The following is a 271-nucleotide window of genomic DNA, read 5'->3' on the forward strand; positions in this document are numbered from 1 at the left end:
GCTGCACTGACACACACGTGTTCGTGGGCGGGTCTGGGCTTGTGGGGACTGTTTTTGTGTGGCGAATCGTGCTGCAGTACGAGCAGCAGCAGCAGCAGCAGCAGCAGGAACAGGACCAAGAGCAGCAGCAGCAGCAGGGCCTCCAGTTCGTCGGGCTGCTGGGCCGCATGGCCTCTCAAGTCCAGAAGTTAATTCTCAATCCTCAGGGCGACACTCTGTTAGCTTTGACGCAAGCAGGGTAAGTGGCTGCTGCTGCTGCTGCTGCTGCTGC

The 271-nt window shown here is 59.8% G+C and overlaps 1 protein-coding gene across 1 annotated transcript in view; it reads left to right on the forward strand.

The window, feature by feature from the left end:
• Positions 1 to 167: 167 nt before the first annotated feature.
• The window catches only part of ETH_00035580 (uncharacterized protein), a gene marked incomplete at both ends in the record, with an annotated part of 1,678 nt that continues 1,574 nt past the window's right edge, over positions 168 to 271 (forward strand). Inside the window, one exon of the mRNA XM_013375420.1 lies at positions 168 to 238. Coding sequence (XP_013230874.1) covers positions 168 to 238 — 71 coding nt within the window. The remainder of the gene's footprint in view (positions 239 to 271) is intronic.

Source organism: Eimeria tenella, genomic scaffold (assembly GCF_000499545.2).
Source record: "Eimeria tenella Houghton genomic scaffold, Eth_scaff2780, whole genome shotgun sequence".
Taxonomy (NCBI): domain Eukaryota; phylum Apicomplexa; class Conoidasida; order Eucoccidiorida; family Eimeriidae; genus Eimeria; species Eimeria tenella.